Consider the following 22,615-nt stretch of genomic DNA (forward strand, 5'->3'; position numbering starts at 1 on the left):
TGCAGGTTTGAAAATAAACAAAAATGGAAGAATGCAGGGTGGAAGTCTGTGGGCTGTTGGCCTCTCATAGGTACTTGACTGCCTGTAGGGGGTTGGATGCTGGGCCTGCAACCAACTCCATTCCATGCACGGCAGAAGAGTAACCATAGTGGCGATTTGCCCCAGACATATCATTAGAAGATTTTCCTTTATGCTAAAAAATCTAAAAAAATCCACAGGAAAAAAATGTTAAAGTAGATGTATAGGTAAATAAAGTAGGATGATTTAAATTTACATTGAAAAAAAAACTTTAGAATGTCACAGAAAAAACAAAGGTTAAAGTGAAGTTATACGTAAGTAAGTAGGATTTAAATTTACGATAAAAAATTCCTCTGAAAATTACTGAAAAATCACAAAGGTTAAAGTGGAGTTACACATATGTCTTCCATTAATGAAAAACGAGTTTTAAAACAAACAAAATACAATGATATCCACCAGTTATACATAACTGACCTAAGTATAACTTGCATCGCGATAATGCACTGTTTATGACCTAACATATTACATCAATGATGACATATGAGATCAATGGTGGTGCAAGTGTTTTTCTTCAAACATAATTTTCTATTTTGCACCTGAGAAAAAACACAAAAACTAGATCTGTACATGCAAAGCAAAATTTCTAGTACAAAGCAGGAGTAACCACTTGCAGTGAACAATAACAATGAGCGGGGTGGAAAGCAAATACAAATGGCCATGGGAGTCGACAATGGCATGGTTTAATGGGAAATAAGGGCGATCTGCATTGCGGGGCAGTAGCATAACACATTAATCTATGCAGGAAGCCTGGTAAGCAAGGCCTATATATTCAGCTGGCATCACCATTGGTACTGTCACTGTTTGAAGTTAACAAACAACCACTTAAGGGTTGCCAAATATCTTTAGCCCTTGAAGTCGGGGTATGGCGGTGCAAGTCATACTTAGGTCCATTAAGTATAACCTAAAAATGTGTGTGTTTTTTTGTTTTAAAATGGTGGTTACTTTCACAATGTTTATGAAATTTGAGTTAGAACAGTAAACAACACAGTCAACACAAAGCAAATATATTATATTGGGTGCAAGCCAGCCTCCACAAATGCTCTTCTGTATTCAGCTTCTGCGAGGCACCCTAACAAAACCTTCCTCTGTGCCCAAACTCTGCATCAACGCGGCAGCTGCAAAAGGACATAAAGATCCCCAATCAGGGGCAGCAGTGTGGCGAAAGACCCACACCACTTACAATGCTCTGATAACTTCGTATAACAAGTCTCCTTAAGAGAGGCTCTTATCGTATTGGGAGTATTTTCAAAGAACTGAATTTTTATTCAAGCTTTCCGAAGAACTGCAAATCACCATAAATTAAAGAGCTCATATATTTTCACCCTAAATGGGATATAACAGAACTGCCTTCAACCAAGCAGGTGTTAAGTGGGTTGTTACTATACCACTTTAATCACAAATTATTTCTAAAGAACTTCCTGCCTCCGCTAAACAACTAAATATTACTTTTCTAGTGTGCATGTACTTGAAGCCTGTTGTAAGACCTGCTTTCTACACACAGTGTTTAGACTGAAAGAGAATTTTGTATTTACACCATTATCGATATCTCAGTGTCACAACTGTCTAGGTGCCAAGTTGCTCTTTGTTGGTTGTAGCTCTATAAGACGGAGTTGTCTTTTTTTTATTATTTTTATTATTACTTTATTCTTTCTTGTAGTTTGGCAGCTACAGTTGCCCACCGGGTTGCTCCTTATTCATTTTCCTCACTAGGATAGGTACCCACCAGCTTGGAACAGTAATTAAAACAAAAAAACTAATTGAAGCAACATCATGATGTATGTGCATGCAGATGCAATCACACTAGGGCCCCATAACATAAGGATCCATACTTACACAAGTATGATGACACATGCATGTGTATGCAACAATTCACTTTTTCACAGATGCTGCTGTTGGCACGCAAACATATCCTAAATGATCTTAGCCAAGAGGCTCGCTAAAAGCTAAGCCTAAGTGTGGTCAAGTCCCTATACGAACTTTGGTTTTCCTCGTTTGGATCCGTCACTATTGCAGGTTAATCAAATTCACTAATGAAGGCTGAAAGATTCTTATAAGAATGACAGACAAACAATAAGTTCAGCAGCAAAGCATTCAAATCATAAGTGCAAATACCTCAGTAAAATTCCATATGAAAGCTGTCATAAATTTGTCTTCTAAAAATGGAGAATAGTGGGCTCTGTTGTACAGAAAATTACATGTCCTTTTATAGGACTCTTGACAAAGACTTTCATACATTCTACACAAGTATATGATTCGCCGGACATGCACCAAGAAGGGACAAGCACGATAAACATTTTACCACAGAATACCTTCAGAGATTCTCTCATGGTACTATTACATTGGATTTCAGTAATTCTCACGGTGTATTTGAGCATGCTAATTGATACATTGCATAGCAGTAGCATGGGACAGTTGGAATGTCCTCAGATAGGTACATGGAGGAAAAGTCTAGGGGGACACTCTCTACTTATTAGTGTGAATCTCACAATTCTTTATTTAAAACATGAAAGAGCAGCAGCAATTGCCGTGTGATGTACTGGGACATTGATGAAAGATGGAGGATAATGTAAACACTCTCTGTGTTAGTAAGTTCTATTTATAATGAAGTTAATGTAAGAAAGAAAACATAACTCCCACAGCTTTTTCACCAGCAGATAAGCATTTATTTGTGCCAATGAAGTACAGCATAAGCACAAAATATTGGCATAGCCAAAAGGTCAGGTAATACTATTTCTATTTTTGGAATTTGTAAAGCGCACGGCTGCCAGAGGGCTTCCCAGCGCTAGTGCAAATTGCACTATTGAAATGCGAGACCTATTGGCTTTACCAATGCATGGTAAATCTTTATTTAAATTTCTAATGGGGTACCGGGGTGGCACAGCAAGAGAACAGTGGTTGGCTGATAGGCACAATGTCAACGGGATGGGCGTGGTAGGGTGGAGGTCTTCAGAGACAGAGTTACACCTGGTGCACATGTGCCAACAGCATCACATGAGGTGGGGAACAGGTGGGGACACAGTTGCAACTTCACTCAAGAGAGACAAAATGGCCCTAAGCTAGTCTAAGATTGCACAACAACAGGTGGTTAAACTGCGTCTTTATAGTTTTGTATTGCAGATTCCTTATTTTAAGAATAACAAATAAAAGTTATTTTTTTACTGCAGACTCAGAAGATTGAAAGCCCCAACCAGCTCGTAGTGACTGTAATCCTTGCCACTGGATAAATGAATATACTATTTTACTTATCTAAAGGTAAATATATATTACAAGAAAGGCGTAACTAAAGCAGCGTCAAGAGGCTATGTAAACATCTGATGTTGAGCTTTCCAAAAACCACAAAATAATATTACCACAAATATCTACAAGTGCTATCTTCGAAATCACTCACCGCACAGTTAACATTGGGCCACCTAAAACGCGGTCGGGTAGCGCCCCTGAACCGTCCGAAGGGGCTGACTACTCCGAAAAGACCACGAGGCCACACAAGTGAATACACTACAAAATTAAAATTTAAAAATAAGTAAAACAAAATAACACAATTCTGAAACACGGACCAGTGTACTAACTATCAGAAAGGTTTTTGCACAATTAATACTGAACTCCACTCAAAATTCAAACCGTGAATGAACAAGATGGCAGATACATTGCAATACTGGGATATACACTTTACACTTATAACTAATGATTCGAACTAGCACTTATACACAGCATTCAAAGAAAAGTTACATTAGGTGGAATGGTCTAATAAATCATTTTAGGACATTTTTAAAGGATGACACTAGGAAAATTATATTCCCACCCACGTTTTAAAAAATGGCAAAATTTCAAGGAATATTGGGGGTCAGTGCCCCGCAGGGCATTCTGACCGCGGCGGTTCGGCCGCGGTCAGATGCGGAAAACCGTCAGTCTCCCGCCGGTTTTCCGCTGCCCGTGTGAATCCCCCATGGCGGCGGAGCGCGCTCCGCCGCCATGGGGATCCTGACACCCCCTACCGCCATCCTGTTCCTGGCGGGTCTCCCGCCAGGAACAGGATGGCGGTAGGGGGTGCCGTGGGGCCCCTGGGGGCCCCTGCAGTGCCCATGCCAATGGCATGGGCACTGCAGGGGCCCCCGTAAGAGGGCCCCACTATGTATTTCAGTGTCTGCTATGCAGACACTGAAATACGCGACGGGTGCCACTGCACCCGTCGCACATACCCACTCCGCCGGCTCCATTCGGAGCCGGCTTCCTCGTGGGGAGGGGTTTCCCGCTGGGCTGGCGGGCGGCCTTCTGGCGGTCACCCGCCAGCCCAGCGGGAAAGCCTGAATGGCCTCCGCGGTCTTTCGACCGCGGAGCGGCCATATGGCGGTTCCCGCGAGCCGCCAGCCTCAATCTGAATCAGGCCCATAGTCTGTGAGGCAGCATGGTGACCAAAAGAACTATGGGTTCAAGTGCTACCATGAGCGACTGCCAGTGGTCAGCAGTGCTTGCAAAAAACATACGTGCCAGGGCCCGCGTCAGGAGGCCACTGCAGGTCGCCTCACCCATTGCCCTTGCCAGTGCGGCCAATGTCAATCTCAACATGACTACTAACCATCACTTTCTTACAAGTGTGACAGTTCAGACTATTCCAGACCCCCAGTGCTATAGGAACGGCTCGGATGGCAGGTATTTGTTATTTTTAATGTATATTGAATTAGTAAACAGCTGTTGTTGTGCTCATCTCTAAATTAGACAGTAGCAAAAAGTTTGCGCCGCTTTTGCATCATAAATTGACACAAATACGGCGCAAAAAAAGTATAAATATGGGCCCTGGACTATAAGGTTCTTTTTTATGCAACCCTGAAGACCCCAGAGCAGCACACTGCAGGCACATCAGAGATTGGTAGGTTCCAATAAAGAATAAAAAGAATGCTCAGAATTGGCAAAAAAGGCAAAATAGCTATCACAAAAGAAAGTGCACAGGGATGAGCAAATGGAGTGCGCAGGGAAGAGAGCAAGAAAAAAAAAAAAAACAGGGAGTGGGATGGGGAGCAGATTGGCGGAAGCCAAAAAAAGAGTGCATGAGGTGAGGAGAAAGAACAGGAGGGGTTAGAAGGCAACACATTCACTTTCATGGAATATTCCTTTGAAATAAAAACAAAGATTCCCTTGAAGTCAGCAATAGAAGAAAACAACTCATCTAGTCATAACACTGTGAGACCTAAATACTCCTGAGTGGGACAAACACAAGAGCAGGGAGGAAAGCTATCGTTTCAGGAACAGGGAAGAAAAACAGAAAACAAACCCATCCAATCATGAAGTAGAGGCTGACCCTAAGCCCACTCTTTGCATATATGATGTGTTAGAAGCAATAGCTCTGACAAACACACAGCAAAAGCTGTCACCATTTCTTTAGAATACATTTGAATAACTTGTTTGCAGGGGCCGGAATATATTTGTGAGTAGATTTCAATTGCAAGACACCCATGGTCACAAATAACACAAAAATACACACACAGATACACACAACTCTGAGACAGGCACACGCTAGAAGTGAGTTTTAGTCAGCAGGAATTAGCATACTTGGATTTTTACATCTCAGCTTATAATGTAAGATCAAGACTGCAAGTTCCGAAGGCTAGGTTCTGTGGTTGGAAAGCCAACAAGTTCAGACAGTGTCCTACATCAAATAATTATTTGGCTGGTGTAGGAAGTTGGCTCTGTATGTACTATTTCAAAGTAAGAAATAGTGTGCACAGAGTCCAAGGGTTCCCCTTAGAGGTAAGATAGTGGCAAAAAGAGATAATTCAAATTCTCTATTTTGTGGTAGTGTGGTCGAGCAGTAGACTTATCAGAGGGTAGTGTTAAGCATTTGTTGTACACACACAGGCAATAAATGAGGAACACTCACTCAAAGACAATTCTGGGCCAATAGGTTTTTATATAGAAAAATATTTAAGAACCACAGGTTCAAGATTTACAAGTAATACTTCAAATGAAAGGTATTTCACTCAGGTATCTTAGGAACTTTGAATCCACACAATATCATGTACAGTTTTAGCAAAAATGGCAATAAGCTATTTTAAAACTAGACACACTGCAATTTTCAACAGTTCCTGGGGGAGGTAAGTATTGGTTATTTTTGCAGGTAAGTAAACCACCTACAGAGTTCAAAGTTGGGTCCAGGGTAGCCCACCATTGGGGGTTCAGGGCAACCCCAAGTTACCACACCAGCAGCTCAGGGCCGGTCAGGTGCAGAGGTCAAAGTGGTGCCCAAAACGCATAGGCTTCAATGGAAAAGGGGGTGCCCCGGTTCCAGTCTGCCAGCAGGTAAGTACCCGCGACTTCGGAGGGCAGACCAGGGGGGGTTTTGTAGCGCACCGGGGGGGACATAAGTCAGCACAGAAAGTACACCCTCAGCTGCACGGGGGCGGCCGGGTGCAGTGTGCAAACAGGCGTCGGGTTTGCAATTGTTTTCAAGGGGAGACCCAGGGGTCTCTTCAACGAAGCAGGCAGGCAAGGGGGAGGGGGGGGCTCCTCTGGGTAGCCACCACCTGGGCAAGGGAGAGGGCCACCTGGGGGTCACTTCTTCACTGGAGGTCGATCCTTCAGGTCCTGGGGGCTGCGGGTGCAGTGTCGGGTTCTTTGAAGCAGGCAGTCGCGGTCAGGGGGAGCCTCTGGATTCCCTCTGCAGGGGTCGCTGTGGGGGCTCCGGGGGGTTAACTCTGGCTACTCACGGGCTCGCAGTCACCGGGGAGTCCTCCCTGTAGTGTTGTTTCTCCGCAGGTTGAGCCGCGGGCGTCGGATGCAGAGTGGAAAGTCTCACGCTTCCGGCGGGAAACGTGGAGTCCTTTAAAAGTTGTTTCTTTGTTGCAAGTTTCAGTCTTTGTTGGACAGGGCCGCTGTCCTCGGGAGTTTCTTGGTCCTTTTAGATGCAGGGTAGTCCTCTGAGGCTTCGGAGGTCGCTGGACCCTGGGGTCGCTGGGGATGCGTCGCTGTTGCAGTTTTTCTCGAAGTGGGGAGACAGGACGGTAGGGCTGGGGCTAATGCAGTTGGTGTCTCCGTCTTCTCTGCAGGGCTTTAGGTCAGCAGTCCTTCTTCATCTTCAGGTTGCAGGAATCTCTCTTGCTTGGTTCTGGGGGCCCCTAAATACTCAATTTAGGGGTGTGTTTAGGTCTGGGGGGTTAGTAGCCAATGGCTACTAGCCCTGAGGGTGGCTACACCCTCTTTGTGCCTCCTCCCTGAGGGGAGGGGGGCACTTCCCTAATCCTATTGGGGGAATCCTCCATCTGCAAGATGGAGGATTTCTAAAAGTCAGAGTCACCTCAGCTCAGGGCACCTTAGGGGTTGTCCTAACTGGCCAGTGACTCCTCCTTGTTTTTCTCATTATCTCCTCCGGCCTTGCTGCCAAAAGTGGGGCCGTGGCCGGAGGGGGCGGGCATCTCCCCTAGCTGGAATGCCCTGTGGCGTAGAAACAAAGGGGGTGAGCCTTTGAGGCTCACCGCCAGGTGTTACAGTTTCTGCAAGGGGAGGTGAGAAGCACCTCCACCCAGTACAGGCTTTGTTACTAGCCACAGAGTGACAAAGGCACTCTCCCCATGTGGCCAGCAACATGTCTGGTGTGTGGCAGGCTGGCAAAACTAGTCAGCCCACACTGGAAGTCGGGTATGTTTTCAGGGGGCATCTCTAAGATGCCCTCTGGGGTGTATTTCACAATAAAATGTACACTGGCATCAGTGTGCATTTATTATGCTGAGAAGTTTGATACCAAACTTCCCAGTTTGCAGTGTAGCCATTATGGTGCTGTGGAGTTCGTGCATGACAGACTCCCAGACCATATACTCTTATGGCTACCCTGCACTTACAATGTCTAAGGTTCTGCTTAGACACTGTAGGGGCATAATGCTCATGCACCTATGCCCTCACCTATGGTATAGTGCACCCTGCCTTAGGGCTGTAAGGCCTGCTAGAGGGGTGACTTATCTATGCCATAGGCAGTGTGAGGTTGCCATGGCACCCTGAGGGGAGTGCCATGTCGACTTAGTCATTTTCTCCCAACTAGCACACACAAGCTGGCAAGCAGTGTGTCTGTGCTGAGTGAGGGGTCTCCAGGGTGGCATAAGACATGCTGTAGCCCTTAGAGACCTTCCCTGGCATCAGGGCCCTTGGTACCAGGGGTACCAGTTACAAGGGACTTACCTGGATGCCATGGTGTGCCAATTGTGGAGACAAAGGTACAGTTTTAGGGAAAGAACACTGGTGCTGGGACCTGGTTAGCAGGCCTCAGCACACTTTCAAATCATAACTTGGCATCAGCAAAGGCAAAAAGTCAGTGGGTAACCATGCCAAGGAGGTATTTCCTTACAGCTGGTAGATAAAGAGAGAAATGGATGGGAAATAAAAAAAAACACATATTTTTTCTTTATGAAGTGTGAACTTTTTACTTGTTTTCGACTTGCAGCATTAAAGTGATCTTTGATTTTTTGGTTTGCATTTCAAACAAAAAAGGATCTTAACTTATCCTGCCAATTGAGTTTTTTCATAGTCCGTGTTAACTTTTCAAGCAAGCATTACGAGCCCCTACAATGCATGGTGGTAATTGGATGGCTGAAAGATAACAAGCTTACAGAAATTTAGACTCATGATCCTTAGTCAGGAAATTTACTAAAGCTTCTACCGATGCTGATCCAATGAAAGACATCGTGCCCTCAAAAATGCTGAGAAGAATCAAGCCTGCTGTACTCCTTCTCATGCCACTGAGACCATATTACCTCGATTTGGCTGTGGCTAATAGGAATGCACTGAGACATTCGGAAAGCAAGCCCGGAAATAAAGAAGGTAGCGGAGAGCAACACGTGACATTTGTAAATCTCATAAAACGGGATCTTCAAAACCCTTTAATAACACAGTGAATTATGTTAGCCAAAAAGACCTGTTAGATGCTCGATGCAGAATTGCTTACCACCCCCTAAAGCCCTAATCTAAAGAAGGCAGGATCCTTTTATGTATTCCCCATAAACTATTCCCGCTCCTAAATCAGGCACTTACATTTCTTCCAGCCTCTGGCACCGGTGCAAACTCGGTAGGTCCTCGATCTGATTGTGTGAAAGTTCCCTAAAGAAAGACAACAGAGTTAGCCTTTAAATGAAGTAGTAAAGACAGTGCAACACTTAACTTACAATCTTTATTCGGAAGCCTGATAGTCTCCAAGCAAGAGGAGAAGGAAGGTATGGGAAGGAGACAGAGAGTTAGGCCTCTGAAGAGCAGGGCAGAGGTGCGAGAATAGGAGTGACCACAGACCTCTTGGGTCAGAGTCTCCAGTAACATGCATGAAGAGAAGATACCTCCAGTGGCAGCTCCCTGATGAAGATAAAAATATGTGGCAGCAGTGATGTGACCTCTAGGGGCGGCGCTCCAAGGCAGGCAGGCAAACATGACTGTGTTAGAGGCGACCTCCAGGGACTTACCACACAGGAGGAAGGAAAATATGACTGTGTTAGAGGTGATCTCCAGGGACATACCACACAGGAGGAAGGAAAATATGACTGCGTTAGAGGTGACCTCCAGGGACATACCACACAGGAGGAAGGAAAATATGAAAGAGGAGATTAGTGATCTCAGCGGGTAGGTATCTATAGTAATGACAGGAAAAAAATTATGCCAGGGTCAGAGGTGATCTCCTTGAACTACACGGATACGAAGGGAGCGGAGCAGTGGATCCAAAGCGAGGCATCACCTATTGATCCTATACATAATTAATAACATTGCAGCTTTTTTGTTTTAAAAACTCTGCACTCCTATCTAAATTTGTATTTCCAGCAGACAGATTTGATCTGATAAAAGAGCATCCATGATTTCTGAAAAAAAACTAATTGTTCCCTGGTACAGTTTTAGCCTAATCAATCCAAGAGACTGAAAACAAGTGCACATGTCCAAGAAAAATAAATCGAGGCAGGAAATCTGCAGTAGCATGTCGGCATGGAACGAAATATTAGTTGTAGTGGGTTTCACCGGCATGACAGGATCTTCTAAAAGGAGAAAATCTATGATTCATAAAGCTATGCAAACGATTTGCATAGATTTAATAATTTCTGGAGATTCATACAGGCATTGCAGGAGAAAACCTGGATTCCATTTAAAATAGAAAACTTGTGGGTATATACATGTTCCCCTAGCCCATCACTTGATAATTAGCCAAACACTTAGGCCCAAAGTTAAGAAGGGCTTACTGCAAACTATCGCCACATTAGTGTAATTTTTTTACGCTAATGTGGCGTTAGTGAGGAAAAAACACAGAGCCATATTTATAATGTGGCGCAATGCACGCATTTTGCCACTTTGTAAACCCTTGCGTCACATTATGCCTGCGCCGGGCATAATGTATGCAAGGAGGGTGTTAGGGTCCCGCAAAAATGATGACATGACATGAAGCACCACTTGTCTTAAATCTGGGCCTTACCGTTAAGGGAAATATGCATTACCTTTACATTTCTAGCATTCCCATTGACCAGCCTCTTTCCTGTCGGCTTGGATACCTATATTCAATGCTATCTAAAACTTAAAACTATAAAAAAAGTCAATCCACCTTGTCGATTTTCTCCTATTGCCAGATCGATATGCAATTCAATGTCCACACATCTTAATTCTATGAATCAGAAATTTTATTTGCACTCACATATGACATGGTTGCTGTACTAAATGAGACCTATATGGCAAAAAGAAAGCAAGCCAACAGAACCGAAAACACACTGTGCCATAATGAAAAGATGCAGAATGGATAGAATTTAGATGGAGTAAAAATCTCCAGGCGTGGTTTGTCACAAAATGAATGTTATGAACAGGATCAATTATGCTTGAATTCTATGTTCTACATTGCGATATACTAGAATTTAATCTGAAAACATATACTAAAATGTAATCTAATATAACCTTCTAAAATATCATTTGCTAAACAGCAACCTGCTGGGACTTAGAAACAATGTAATGCAATCGGCTGTAGTTATACCTACTTCAATTTTACTGAATTCGGATGGAATGTAATCTGTTAGACTTTGAGTTGGATGAATTTGGTGTGACAGAATTTTATGGGGGAACGGAATCTGACGAAATCTGATAAAATGTAAATTGGTAATAATTGAATACAATGTGCAGTAATGATTTGGTTTCTACTCAAAAGTAATGCTAGTAAGCGGAAAGCCTTCGACTGGAATGAGACCTGCAGAACCTCTCTTCCATGAAGTGTAACACTTATGTCAAGCACACAATGTCCAGAAGGTGGAAGTGCTCAAATGGAACGAGAGGAAATATGCTAGTTGGGGCCAACATGAAGTATATGTAATACAGCGACATCATTTATGTTAAGAATTTGCTACCTGACCTCGGAATGTAGAAAATCAGTATGCAATAGTTCTCCTTCATATTTATTGTATTTTTGTAGGACAAGGAAGGAAAGACCAGATAACGGTATCATTGAGTCTCCAAATCACTGAGAATGATGAGTGTTGATATTTTGATTGCTGGTCATTTGTCAGATTCAGCGGGTGCCTATTGGCTGATATCAGCAGTAGTTTATTTCCTTTTTGGGTGACAAAAGCATATAATTCCATGTCTACAAATGTTAGAGCATTTCCCGTTTAATTAACATTTTAACACTCCCATGATTAAGCTTTTGGAAGTAAGTGACTTCAATGATAAAACATATTAGAGTCAGAGTGGTGCTAGTGGGAATACTTTGTCTCTCAGTTTTCAGTTTTAATGGTTTAAGATAAGCCAGAACCGTCAAACAGTATTATAAGCATCGCAGCCCGGCTACACAGCTTTGAGAGAACGACATGAGCACAGGAGCCACATTAAGGGCCAGATTTAACAAAAAATGATGATGCCATGGCGCTGCGCCATATTTGTCAGCATCACGAACAATAATTTTCAAAACGCAAGGATGCGCACACATAGAAAGAGCAAAAAACAAGGAGAAATGAAAGCATTTCACCTCATTGCACCCTGCTAACGCCACCCCTTAGGGTGGCGTTAGATTTTGACACTGCCTCAGGTTTACGAAAAGTCATGAATCTGGGGCAGCATCAAAATGCAATGGGTGTTGCTGTGGCACACCCACAGCAAGAACCATTGCACGCCTCTTCCACGCAAAGTGCTTTGTGTGAAGGGGCCGTATTCACAAGGTGGCGTTAAGCCACAAAAAGTGGCTTAATGCCACCTTGTAAATACAGTGCAGTGCATAGCGCCATCACAGCGTCACTAAAAGTGACGCTCCTGTGGCACTAGGGGACTCTCAAATATGGCCCTAAGTATCCTTATGAGTTGGAAGCGATATTTTAAAACCACTGCAAGCTACAGAATCTTTAAGTTCCTGGCCCCAACTGCAAGACATATTTTGGCTTCTTTTCACCCAACGTCCAAAAAAAGATTAACATACTCTATGTTCGTATGGTTGTAGCTGAGCTATCCTATTGTTCAATACAGTTTCTTGGGGTTAATATCTACACCTTCCATTTTATTGTGGGAACAATATCCTAGCATATATTGGCATGATATCTTTCCAACATACTACTTCAAAACTAAAGATCAAGTTTGTGGACAGCGAGGAGCACTGAATTTACTCACAGGACCCGCAGGTTGGGTAGCTGCTGGCACATTTCCATGGGCAGAAAACTGATTCCAGTCTGTGTCAGAGTCCTAGTTAAGATGATCGAGAAATAAAAAATGATCAACCCTTGCCTCATAATTTGGACTTTTCCTATCACATAATTCTTGTGGCCATGCATATAATTAAAATACTTCCATTTACTTTCTTCCTCTATCTGCAGCCAAAAATGAGAATGTTACCATTTAGCATCCTAATTTAAATCTTACATGTTAATTCCAATAGAATACCACTTTCACCACCTCACCATCAGATGGCATTGCCACATGAATATAGAAGGGCACAGAGTAATGTAGTGCAACTATATATTTAGCCCTTAGAAAGCCTAGTGCCTTACACATTTTCAGGCATAGCAAGCCTATTATAGTACTAAGGCCCTTAGAACACAAACTACTCCAAGCTATAAAACAAAAGTTCTAGCCATAAGAGAGCTTAAAAAGGGATTGAATGGTTAGAGGGATTATTATTTTGGGGTCCCCACTGACCTAGTGTGGGGACCCAGAGATGACCTAAACAGAAAGAGTGCGTTGTGATGAATTTTTTGGTCCAATTGTCCTAGGACCACCACAGGGTGAGTTATGGGCAAATATGTTGTGAAAAAAAAAATGCTTACAAAGCATAATGGGGTGACTATTCCTGAGTGCAGTGAATATTGTAGTATCCACTCTCCCACTGTGCCAGGAGAGCCGCGTTGTGGATTTCTGTGTTTTTTAGTAAAGCATTTATCAATTCTAAGTGTTTTTGGGAAAGCTATGGAGCGTGAAGGGGAGAGCCAAAAGAAATGACTCTGGTTAGGTAACAGTGTGAATAATGTGACCAGCGCTACAATAACACCAATGGAGTTTGCGCTGTTGATGTCGTGAGCACTGTGAGGGCCATGGCTGCCATGCAGCAGAAAGGGGAGAGTCAAAAGAAAAAAATAGTTCACCCACGCTAAAGTATATTGGCAAATGTTCAATTATCCATGTAACAGCGTGAGTCTGCAAGGCAGTAACAAAAACCACCTCAAGGCGGGACAAATGTAAAGCAATTACCAATAACATCAAGGGATTTTTGAAAGGCAGGCCCAAGAACGAGTGAAAGTGATGGGTATGAGGTGGGTGTAGTTAAAGGCCCACAATACTAGCAGCAGGTCAAAGCGCTTGCGCGTTCAACTTAAAAAAGGAGTGGAACTTACTCAGAGTAAACTTGCAGCGAGTATTTACAGAGCTGCACTATTGGTATTTCAAGAGAGAAAATGTATGAATGCAACAGTTGCAGAGTAATCACGGAGTCACCTGAGGAATATATTTCTATGTTAGCTACTTATCTGAGCAAAGCAGGCCAGATTGGTTTGGACAAAGGGCAATTAAGTCTTGTTGTGGACATCATCCTATAAAAATGACAGGGGAGTGATAATGACATATCAGATGCTCTGACCTATTACACCCTTTGCTCACTGTGCGTTCAGTCTAAATTGAAACTTAATTATGCAGCATTGTATTAAGTATTACAAACAACAATATTGCATGCAGAGGACACAAAACAATAGTAGTGTGCGATTTAAATATGGGACAGATACTGAAATTTGGATTCAGATATTGATGAAGAGATAGATGGGAAGAGGTTCAAAGAATAAAAGGCTTAAATAAGAAGTGTGGGAAGTTGCGGAACTAAAGAATGGGGGTACGTACAGTATTTCGAGACTTGTTGTCCCTTTGAGGTCTGGGAACACCTTGATATCTGTAGCTCCATTCAATGACCTGCAGTTGAAAATTGACAAAGGATAATCTGTAATTTGTCTTTCTAAAAGAAAATAATAAGCTAGAAATAAAGTTGGTTAACATCACTTATATGGACGATATGAGAGAACCCTAATAATAGTCAGAACAGTCAGAACAACACAGTCAAAAGAGCTCAAGCAGATCTCCCTGAAATTGCCACTATGCAGACAAAAAATATACTATAAAGGCAACATTGCATACCTCACTTCAATTACATGTCTGCTCATTTAGTAAATGCACAATGTGTTTGATACATTTTGCATTCCTACCTCACTGCTGCCCTTCGGCTCTTCCCTCAGTGAGCCCATTTTATATTTAACAGAGATTGATGTATCTAACTTGTCTTCCGTTGGATTACGATACCAAGACTGGATAGTACACACCGCCCACATGCAGCCGGCACTGCTTAGTAATGTAAAAATTGAAGAAACAAAGCAAGATGATGGAGTAGGAAGGTGGGCAACCATATGGTATGAGAGGATGCAGAAACAACACGCTGTTACTATTTCAGTAAAAGTGGCCCCTGGCTCATCCAATTGTTTCTGTCTCATGTCTGTTTATTTCTCAGTTTACCTGTAATGTTGATCAGTGACCACCCCACTGGATGGAAACATGAACATCCATGCCAACTCTTCAAGTAACAATCAACAACATACTGTTTGTCTCCACCTGGAGGGGACCTTGCTTGGCAATTTGGGATGGACTGTTCCTAATGAAGCAAGACCAAGGCTGATTTGCATACAGACGTTGTCTTTCTAGAGAGGCACCGTGAGTGAAAGTTTAATTCAAGCATTTGTTTGTTCCAGTAGATGCTCTAAATGTGACAGGGATGCCGGATGTGGGCCCCTTTCTCGCAGTGCCATAGGACTTAGGGGGTCATTCTGACCCTGGCGGTCATGGACCGCCAGGGCCAACGACCGCGGAAGCACCGCCAACAGGCTGGCGGTGCTTCAGAAAAGGGAAACCGGCGGTTTCCCGCCGGTTTCCCGCTGCCCCAGGGAATCCTCCACGGCGGCGCTGCAAGCAGCGCCGCCATGGGGATTCCGACCCCCTTCCCGCCATCCTGTTTCTGGCGGTTTTCACCGCCAGAAACAGGATGGCGGGAACGGGTGTCGTGGGGCCCCTGGGGGCCCCTGCCGTGCCCATGCCACTGGCATGGGCACTGCAGGGGCCCCCTAACAGGGCCCCATTAAGATTTTCAGTGTCTGCTTGGCAGACACTGAAAATCGCGACGGGTGCAACTGCACCCGTCCCACACCAGCAACTCCGCCGGCTCCATTCGGAGCCGGCTTCCTCGTTGCTGGGGCTTTCCCGCTGGGCGGGCGGGCGGCCTTTTGGCAGTCGCCCGCCAGCCCAGCGGGAAAGTCAGAATGACTGCTGCGGTCTTTTGACCGCGCTACGGTCTTCTGGCGGTTCCCGCCAGGCGGGCGGCTTCCGCCGCCCGCGGGGTCAGAATGACCCCCTTAATCTGTTCCTTACTGTGAAAGGTTAAGTTGGCTTCACAAGTCTAAGTTTGCTTGTTTCAATCTGAAAGGGATATGGCTTGGCAATTTCAGCTGAGCTGTTTATATTGGAGCTGGACTAAGGCTGATTTGCATATGGCTGGGGACTATCTAGGGTGGCACAGTGTGTGAAAATGGTCTGGAATGCGACAGGAGTGACTGCTAGTGGCTGAGATTAATTCAAGCAAAACTTCCATTATTTTGTTTTTATTGCAAATCTTCAAAAGATGTCACACGAGACTCCCAGGAATTCGTTCTCATCCGTTACCTAACACGTTGTTTTTCAAAGAGACAAGTCCCTCATTTGTCCACCTGCTGTAAAACCTATCTTCAGATAAAGGGACAATATCATCTGCTGCCACAGCCCTTATGAGCTACATGGCTATCTCAAAAGGTTGCATCTATATCCAAATTAGTGCAGCCAACCACGTGCTATTGCGTGCACATTATAAATTCAATAAAGAAATACAAGACTTACAGAGTGTGAAGTTTTGGTAAGTACTGGAATGCAGACTGTCCAACAAATTGAATGGGATTGTCATAAAAATGGCTGCAAATAAAGATTTATGAGAAAGTTAGAGACATTTTAATATGGGAGAAAGCATGGTATACATACGTACAGAGACATAAAGAACATGTCCTCGAAAATGGACAGTCCATGACTTACACACATACAGCGGATAGACAATGACAAATGTGTCAAAAGGACTGCATGATCCACCAACACTACATGAAGAGAGGCATGAAATCGAGAACAACCATAACCCTAAATGCATGGTGTAGACCACCACTGCACTGAATCTAGAACATCTGCAAGTGGTGGTGTAGATTTAAGCCACATGCTGCAGACACATGGCCAGCAGAGCTTCCTTTGGAAAAGTTCCTTCTAATGAACCAAATGAGTCAGCCCAGCCCACAGGTGTAAAGTATGAGGGATAAGACACATACATGCTTGCCAGGTTTCTTGTGCACAATTCAGTGAATGAGGTTGCTACGATACTCTCTAAAGGCACATAATCAACTGCTAATGTGGTAGACATCTTACTACACAGAAGGAATTAATAAATCAGATCTTTTGCCTGAAAATGTCTTTGCAATCTATTTTTGAGCATCTTGCCCACATGAAGGCCAATTCATCTTCACCTTTAGTGTTCCTGATCTTACATTAGATTTAGGGCCTGATTTACAGTTTGGCGGATGGGATTACTCCACAAACCTGACGGATATCCCGTCAGGCACAATACGATCCCATTGTATCCTATGGGAATTGTAATACGGGGGACAGGATATTCATCACGTTTGTGACAGAGTAAGCGGTCTGCCAAACTCTAAATCAGACCCTTAATGAAGTACTGGGTAGGATGAAAAGCTGACATGTTGCCGCTTTATACATCTAAGAATGAAGACTGACTCAGATTCGATTGATTTTTTATTCATCTTAAACATTCATCTTTAAACATTTTAAAACGTGTGTATTAGTCCTCTGTTTATTTCAGAAGCATTATAGGCGGGCTCTTAGCGATTCACTTGTTATAGAAAGAGGAATGCACCTTTTGTGATTACTGTGGCTAGTACCACATTGGTGAAGACTGTTCTCTATGCGCTGGTCTTTCAGAGCACCGTTATTGTACAGTCTTAGAACTGTGGGCCAGCTTCATAAAGCTTTTTTTATTTGCAAGTTGACTTGCACCCATAAAGTGATACATACCCAATATGAGCTAAATTCACAAAAGTAAAAAAGAGAAAGATGTGTCGCACTGCAATTTGCGCAGCATGTTTGCTTCTCGCACTGTGAGCAAGCTGTACATGCGCAAATCATATGCATGCCGCTCCTCTGTCTCTGCTGCCTTCTGCTCCAGGCACAGGCTCCCAGCCTGCCCTGCGCCAATCCTGACACTGCTCCGAGCAGCGTCAGGATTGGCTCGGAGCACCCAGCCAGGGCGCTTCCAGGCAGACTGGGAGCCTGTGCAGACTCTCCAGCACACAAACACAGTTGCCGGGCTGGAGGCAGCCTACTCCGCATGTGTGTTTGGCCAGGCCAAGACGGCCGGCAAAACACACATGCGCTCTGAGGGAGAGTGCTGAGCACTCTTCCTCAGTGCACGTCACCCCCAATGCCCTGCCCTTTTCAGAACGAAAGGATGATAAACACAGTTTATCATCCTTTCATTCTGAAAGGTTTGCAGCTTCTGCTGCTGGCAGGGAGCGACGTCCCTCCACCCATATCGAGGAGCTGCCTATGGCGAATTCCACAAAGAGGTTCAATTATGTTCATTGATCCACCCAAAAAAATTTGCTCATGTATGTCCTAATCAACATTTGCTTCTTTTCCCAGCTCGATTTGTCAGGGATTCCTCAGAGCAAATGTGTAAAAATTGTTATTATTCCATGCATTTCAGTCTAGGGTAGCACTTTCTCCAATATCCACACCTGTGGAAGTAGGCATTTGTTAAACTCATTTCTTATGGAACCTTTAAGGAGAGAAGGTGACATGCTCCTGACCTGCAGCCATGGCTGGTGGCAAACCACACCTAATTTGAATGCTGGACAGAGCTTTGTAAGTCCCCCAACCGCAGTTTGATACAGGTGCAATTTAGCATTTCTGTTCATCTTCAAAACATGCACAGTTTGCCTCGACAAAAGCGCAGTTTGCTCCTGCATCAATGTTTTTTGGGTTAATCTGGTCACATGTCATTATGCAAGTGCATTTCCTCCACCTGTTTTAGTCTGGCAACATGTATCACTGCATTTTTTCAAAACCCAAGGTAAGATGAATGCCGAATTTTCAAACCACCCCGCATGCGCTTATTATAATGACAAATGTGCTGAAGGTTGGGTAACCTGATTTGCAAAGTTTTGCCTATGCATCCCAGTGTTGAGGAAGAAAAACAGCTCTCCTTACTCAGTCCTGCATTGGTAACAATCACCAACAAAAAGTATTCCTGAAAGGTCCTCTGTTTGATAATGTGTGCTTGTGTTTTGATACCAGTTTGCAATACCTTTAAATAGGCACACTGCGCAAACAGGGAAAGTGGGCTGTATTACAGTGAATGTGCTGCTCCCAGGGCTCTGTGTTTCATTGTGCAGGCAGCAACCCATCTGCACCTTGAAGAGGGGAGGGAGATCCCCTAGCAGGCGGGTGCTGTGAGTGACTGCACCCACCTACAAGGGGATGCTTGGGGGATCTATGAGACCCCCCTTTTCTCCTCCAGAGGGCTGTTTTTAGGAGACACACTGAAGTGCACCACCTTTTTGTGGGCACTTTTAGTGTGCCTCTGAAAGGGGCAGAAGCATCTGCTGGGAAGTTTCTATAATACTGCCCCTATTGTCACTTCATTAGCCAGGTGGCCCCTTTAAAGAACAGTGCTGTGTTTTATGTACAGTTTACATAAACATGTTCAGTGAATCATTATTACTTTCTGTCACAAGGACCAGGGGCATCACCATGTTTTCCCTGTGCTTACTTTTTGGTGGTTAGTGGTGGTGAGCACCAACACTCATTTTTGGGGACTGGGACTTATTTTTCATCACCAACCTTTAACCCACAGCAAGAAAAAGAAAGGTAGAAAAAGCAGAAAAAAAGAGAGACAAAAAACAAAGGGAGAAAGAAGGGAGGAAATCTAACTTATAAGAGTGAGACAAAGAGAGGGGAAGTAAAAGAAAGAGACAGCGTAATGAAACCTAGGCAGCCTTGGTATTAGACACCTGCTCATTCGGTACAGCCAGCAATTGGATCCTAGGAAAAAGGTGACACCACCTATTGGTTATAGGGTTTAATAAAAATAATGATGGCCCTGAAAACAAATCCCCTTTATGTCGCATCTGAGCTCACTTCAACTTCCTGAGTTTCCCTGAAGACGACATTATGTCTTGGACTAAAACGCATAGCTGTCCCCAATAACGCAGCTGAAATGAGAAGCTAATAAGCTCTAGAGCCTGGCAGCAATCCAAGAACAGCAAGTACCGAGACTCCCACCCTCCACAAACAAGCCAGGAAGCCACCTTACATGGTCTGCAGCAAGGGACTCCCCAGAAATGCCTTCTCCGGGATGGCTTTGATGTTGTTGTTATGGAACCCTCTGTAAGGAAAACAAAACATAATTTATAGCATTAGCGTTAAAAGTGCTTTTCAAATTTGTGTTTTGAGCACGTTTCTCGTTACAGGCCCATGACAGACTGATCTGAGGTTTGGTACATTCGGGAAAAAGACTTGGTGCAGTTACTTAATGAAACAGGATCTAAAGCATCATGTCCCCAGTCCAAAGCTATGGGCCTGATTTAGGGGCATATTTACAAGAAAGTAGCCCATCTGTCCCGATGCGCCGCTTTTCTTGCATCACCCCCTACAAAACGGCACACCATGGTGGTTGTTAGGACAATAGTTTAAAGATTTTTTATGCTATTGTGGCGAATTGCTGCACTAACGTCAAAAATGTTGATGCTAGTGCAGCAAAGCACAGTGAGGCCCGTTGATTAAAATGGGTGTGGCATTTCAATGCCTGCTATGAGCAGGCGTTAAAAATGATGGAAAAAATGGTGCAGTGAAATGTTGTAAATTTCACTGCGCCATTTTTTCAGGCATGCATGCTTTGGAACTCCCCCCTTGCATACGTTATGCCTGACGCAGGCATAATGTGACATAAGAGATTGCAAAGTGGCGCAATGTAAGCATTGCACCACACTGTAAATACTGCGTGGGAGAAAGACCTCCTTAATGCCACCTTTGCATAAAACTATTTATGCTAGGGCGGTGCAAAGTGATGCTAGAGACTTGTAAATATGCCCCTTAGGTTTTTGAGGATGGGTTACTGTGTCACAAACGTGACGGATATCCCATCGCCATACCATGATCTCCATAAGCTATAATGAGATCGTAATATGGCGGATGGGATATCCATCACATTTGCTATGGAGTAACCCCCTCCGCCATCCTCTAATTCAAGCCCTGTGTTGGGTCAATAGAAAGGTAGGACCACAGCTCCCAAAACCCATTAGGTTGTCAAATGAGAGCACTAAACTGGAAACAATGGATCTCATTCACAAAGGGAATCGTAAATCTGCACTCACAGAAGTACTATTTGATACAGTTTCCCAAATTCAGAAAATTCAACATTAAAATTTCCAGAACGCTTACAGCACACCTGGAAAGCGGCACCATGCACAGCTTTACAGGTGTATTCCTGTTCTGTAATTTGCGTAAAAGACTTTTTTCTCAAATGTATTATTAAACATAGTGTACAACTACACACTGATGAAAGCCAGCCTAGTGTGAATATGCACATTCCTTTTCTCTTTTTCGAGTCACAGCAAAAACATTTTGGGAGTCATCCATTCCCCTTACTACTCTGAAAGGAGATTTGCTCCAATAGTTTTCTGGAGTAAAACTCCATCATCCCTGGGGTGGGAAAGGGGTGGAAGGATTTGTGAATTCCTGAAACCTTTTAAGTGTCTGGCCTTCACTAGCTCTTGAGGCAGCCCAAGCCTTGCTCTACCCACTCCACGCCCCTTGTCTGGGAGTTACTGCTGTGTAATTCTACACACTCTTGGCTTTGTGAATCAGGCCCATGGTGTCTGCCTCCATAGAGTGATCTGGAACCTCTAACCCAAAAGCTTCACTGGAGAACGATTATTAGGTGGTGTCTGAGAACAGAATATCAAGCATGTTTACTACTCAACCTGTACAAACAGAGTTGAAGTAGTCATTAGGGTTTTAATGCAACTAGAGTGTCATTATGGACACTGTTTCCAAACATGTTTCCTACTTCATGCCAGAGTAGTTCACACAGCCTAAGTTTTTTGTGTGTGGTCTGGTACTTGTAGTTATGGATTTATAGTGGTATAGACAGGTCTGCAGTTACCAGAACGCAATGAAACATTCTGCAATTGATGATCATTTAATTGTAGGAAAGTACCATCTTGCCTGGCATGTTACCCCCATTTTTCACTGTATATATGTTGTTTTAGTTGTATGTGTCACTGGGACCCTGGTAACCCAGGGCCCCAGTGCTCATAAGTGTGCCTGAATGTGTTACCTGTGTAGTGACTAACTGTCTCACTGAGGCTCTGCTAATCAGAACCTCAGTGGTTATGCTCTCTCATTTCTTTCCAAATTGTCACTGACAGGCTAGTGACCATTTTTACCAATTTACATTGGCTTACTGGAACACCCTTATAATTCCCTAGTATATGGTACTGAGGTACCCAGGGTATTGGGGTTCCAGGAGATCCCTATGGGCTGCAGCATTTCTTTTGCCACCCATAGGGAGCTCTGACAATTCTTACACAGGCCTGCCACTGCAGCCTGAGTGAAATAACGTCCACGTTATTTCACAGCCATTTTACACTGCACTTAAGTAACTTATAAGTCACCTATATGTCTAACCTTTACCTGGTAAAGGTTAGGTGCAAAGTTACTTAGTGTGAGGGCACCCTGGCACTAGCCAAGGTGCCCCCACATTGTTCAGAGCCAATTCACTGAACTTTGTGAGTGCGGGGACACCATTACATGCGTGCACTACACATAGGTCACTACCTATATGTAGCTTCACCATGGTAACTCCGAATATGGCCATGTAACATGTCTATGATCATGGAATTGCCCCCTCTATGCCATCCTGGCATTGTTGGTACAATTCCATGATCCCAGTGGT

At 43.9% G+C, this 22,615-nt stretch overlaps 1 protein-coding gene across 1 annotated transcript in view; it reads right to left on the reverse strand.

The window, feature by feature from the left end:
• The window catches only part of LGR6 (leucine rich repeat containing G protein-coupled receptor 6), a 404,113-nt gene that overhangs the window by 39,284 nt on the left and 342,214 nt on the right, over positions 1-22,615 (reverse strand). Inside the window, exons 8-12 of the mRNA XM_069238930.1 lie at positions 19,973-20,044; positions 16,444-16,515; positions 14,374-14,442; positions 12,661-12,732; positions 9,088-9,153 (exon numbers count right to left, since the gene is read on the reverse strand). Of these exons, the coding sequence (XP_069095031.1) occupies positions 9,088-9,153; positions 12,661-12,732; positions 14,374-14,442; positions 16,444-16,515; positions 19,973-20,044 (351 nt within the window). The remainder of the gene's footprint in view (positions 1-9,087; positions 9,154-12,660; positions 12,733-14,373; positions 14,443-16,443; positions 16,516-19,972; positions 20,045-22,615) is intronic.

The sequence above is a fragment of the Pleurodeles waltl genome, chromosome 6 (genome assembly GCF_031143425.1).
Source record: "Pleurodeles waltl isolate 20211129_DDA chromosome 6, aPleWal1.hap1.20221129, whole genome shotgun sequence".
NCBI classification, from domain to species: domain Eukaryota; kingdom Metazoa; phylum Chordata; class Amphibia; order Caudata; family Salamandridae; genus Pleurodeles; species Pleurodeles waltl.